Source organism: Episyrphus balteatus, chromosome 4 (assembly GCF_945859705.1).
Source record: "Episyrphus balteatus chromosome 4, idEpiBalt1.1, whole genome shotgun sequence".
Classification (NCBI taxonomy): domain Eukaryota; kingdom Metazoa; phylum Arthropoda; class Insecta; order Diptera; family Syrphidae; genus Episyrphus; species Episyrphus balteatus.
This window is the reverse complement of record NC_079137.1, coordinates 18347675-18351044: the sequence shown is the minus strand read 5'-3', so window position 1 is coordinate 18351044 and position 3370 is coordinate 18347675. Positions and strand designations below refer to the sequence as shown.

The 3370-nt window shown below is 35.0% G+C and overlaps 1 protein-coding gene across 3 annotated transcripts; it reads left to right on the top strand.

Moving 5' to 3' along the window:
- The first annotated feature begins 1101 nt into the window (after positions 1-1101).
- Positions 1102-1985, top strand: LOC129918724 (uncharacterized). 3 transcript variants are annotated; one of them, XR_008772994.1, is made up of 2 exons: positions 1102-1801; positions 1863-1985. XR_008772994.1 is itself a non-coding variant. In XM_055999423.1 (2 exons), exon 1 carries the CDS (start codon positions 1299-1301, stop codon positions 1746-1748), a length of 450 nt encoding a protein of 149 aa, XP_055855398.1. In that variant the 5' UTR covers positions 1102-1298; the 3' UTR covers positions 1749-1782; positions 1863-1985. The 3 variants fall into 3 exon arrangements, 2 of the variants coding, with proteins under 2 accessions (XP_055855398.1, XP_055855399.1); XM_055999423.1 differs by having other exon boundaries at positions 1102-1782; XM_055999424.1 differs by having other exon boundaries at positions 1102-1782; positions 1846-1985.
- Positions 1986-3370: the final 1385 nt, after the last annotated feature.

The window sequence follows — 3370 nt, the reverse complement described above, 5'->3', positions numbered from 1 at the left end:
AAATTTACAAAAGTAAAAAATTTTCATTGCTTTAAGCTCTACTTGTTTTTGGAAAAAAACTACAAAAATTGTTTTTTAAACCAAAAAATAAGCTTTCTGCATCATTATTTTTAATTTTGTGGACAGAAAAACTGTCACAAAATGAGTTTGAAAATTTTCACTTTTTGATTTTTTGCAAAAAGTGGCCGTTGTAGTTAAACCTTAATTTGACTTTTTCACAAGAATTATGCCAGAATTTTTTTTTCTATGGAACATGATTTTCAGAAAAAATTCGCTTTAAGATCGCCCAAAATTCGATATTTTTGTTGAAAGGAATTCGAAAAAAGGGAATACAATTTCTGCGCCTTTGGTGCGTTCTTTTATTCGCCGATGTTAACCATTGAACAATAGTTAACTTTCATCGTTCCTAAATGAGAAAAAAGTTACGAAATGTAACATCGTGACGTCATAACATCGTTCCTAAATCCAATGTTGAAGTGTCAAATAGTTACATTTTGTAACTTTTTCCAACTCAGCTTCTGGACTTGAGTTTCAATATATTTTGTTGTTGTAGTGTTGTAAGATTTTTTACGTTTGCACTTTTGCAATGATAATAGACCAGTTGCATCGGATCGTGAATACCCCTAATGTTAATCTGTCAAACACAAATAAATGGGGAAGAGAGGGGATGATGTGAGAAGAGAATTTTTGTTTGTTTTCATATTTGAAATTATTTATAATGCATATTTTTCTTTCAATTTGCTAAGAATTCAATTTGAAAGAATTATTTCAGTGTCAAATTAACTATTTCTTGTTTATTTATTCATAAAATTGATCTCAAAAAAATTGTTTTGACAGATCAACAAAATGTAACATTAGTCGTTCCTAAATAGAAGTTGAAATTTTCTAACAAAATCTAACGAAAACAACAACGATTTTTTCGACACAACAACCAAAGTTAACTTTGTTTAATAAAAGAACAGACCACTTGCGTCTCCGTGTAGAATCGATCGAGTAATCCGAGTTTATATTCGACTTTGGTTTACATGGACCTAAATTTTGATTCGATTCCGATTGAACTCGCCTTATAAACGAGCACAAATTCTTCAGGAAAGGTACCGTGGTGATTTGACAGCTGAAGCTGACAAATACCGCCAAATTCCTCTGGAGTAATTTTTATTTGTATCTATTGTTAATTAAGTTATAACGAAATTTAAGCGATTTAAACTAAAACTTGTGTATCGAAAATTTCTACTTTCTGTTTGAATCACCATTATCAATAAATCGTTTGAAATATAAACTTAAGAGACTTGTTTGAAATGGATATCAATTTGGATATTCACCCAAAGCCATTTACAGAACATTTGGAGGTTCAATATTTCCCAGCTGAAATTGAAAGCGATGGAGAAGCTAATGTGAACGAGTACTTTAATAACTATACCGTTAGCGAAAACGGTCATCTGACTAATTCCCTTCGTGGATTTCCACTAGACGGAATAGAATTTCAAGTGCCATCGAATTTAAAAGGACTTGTCTTCCAAGAGTCCTTAAATACTTCGGATGAAAATTGTGGTAAACTTTTCAGAGTAGCAGGCACATTTGATAATTTTACGTATTGGAATTATGATAAAGTCCCTTCTGCGGCCGATGGGTTGCGCCAGGCTTTTGAAGTTTTGGCTGTTGCTGACGAACTTAACAAGCCTTTATCTGCCAAGGATATTCAGAATGAAATCGATCATAAATTAAGTATTAAAAAAGAAGAGTCTTGATGGTTTACATACATTTTATTTGGAATTTAGATATGTAAGAAAATAAAGTTTTGGTATTGTAAGAAATTTTTTTGCATTTAATTGTTTGACTTATGAGGTCATTGTCATCAGCAGGAATAGGATCTTGTGGACCAAAAAACTTTAAAGAGGCAAAATAAAACTCCCAAAAAGGCATAAAAAGGCATTTATTGTGAGAAAGAATGAAATATAAAAATTAATTGTAGTAATTTTGAACAATCACAAGTTTTTTTAATTTTCAGGTAACAAACGCCTGCGGTTGTCCCTTAAGAGTACTTTAAAGCGGCCCATAGACAAGACACTTCTGCGCACATTTGTGAGTACACCGCACCACAGACGGCACACCGACCATGACACCGACACAAAAAGTTTTGATTTTGTTGCTCCGGTGTGCATACAAGTGTGGTGTCTATGGGCCGCTTAAAAGAGCTAAAAGATCTCTCTACATCTGTAGAGACGAGTGGAGCCAAATTAAAGCACTCGAACTCACCCACTTCAGCATTTGCTGGAAGCTCTTGATTTGTTACGCAATTTATTTGTTCAACTCCCTCGAGTCCCTTATTTGCAAAAAAAAAAACTGATTTGAACCTACTTCTCAACAACATCTTTTGCGACGCCCCTTTCATTAGCATATCATCGCCCTAGTATTGGAGTGCCGTATACGCCAAATTGCATTTTTTGAACTAGGTATGCAGTCTTATGTCGTTTTCTTTCACTCTATTAAGGAGTACTCTAAATTTTTACTCCTTTTTCTGGAGTGATAGAACATAATGAGAGTAAATTTTTTTTTTGTAATTGTGTGTGTAATTGTAATTGTTGCGCTTATAAAGTGCTGGGCTATGAGTGGACGAAGGTAAAAGAATTGGGGTATGAGGGGCAGGGGTAGCAGGTGGGGAAATATAGGAGTAATAGGTGGATTTGAAGATGGTGAATTATGAGAAAAGTTGGCTTCGTAGAATTTTTGTTCAAATTGATCGATGATATCTGATCTTCTTCGTCGTCATCTTCATAAAAAATTCATGTGAACGATTTTGACAGGATTGTCCACAGCAAAACTTGGATTGTCCACAGCAAAACTTACAGAATGTGAACATTTAAGTCCCTCTTTCCTGCATCTGCCAGCTCCCATGCATCTAGGCACATAGGTATTTGCATGACACAGCTTTCATCAATTTTTGGGGAGCAGGATCTTGCACAGTTTTAATGGGTTGCAATACGTGGCATCCTCTCGTCCAGCCCCATTTCAGAGGATTTTTCTCAATACCCATCCACGCCATGATCTGGTGATAAATAAGGAGGAAATGAAAGTGTGCTGCATCTGTTGTAGGCGGTAGTTTGCACAAATTAAGTTTTGTTGAACTGCTCAAAATTTGAAATATCGAAGAGAGCTTAGAGATTGACCACTGTCCTCTCCATATAAAGCCAACAAGATATGTTCTTCCCCCTCCGATATTTTCTGAACTCTGGCATTTGGGTCCTTAATTTCTCTGCAGCTTCAAGTGCAGAGGGGTTTTTGAAACATATTGCAAAATTTGTTTTTTTCCGAAACCAAAGATGTTTGAGGTGATGTCACATTCACTTATGGCATGAATGAGTATGACGTT

What these genes read in the sequence shown, in the direction of transcription:
- LOC129918724 (XM_055999423.1), top strand. Translation starts at nt 1,299, where the DNA reads ATGGATATCAATTTGGATATTCACCCAAAGCCATTTACAGAACATTTG.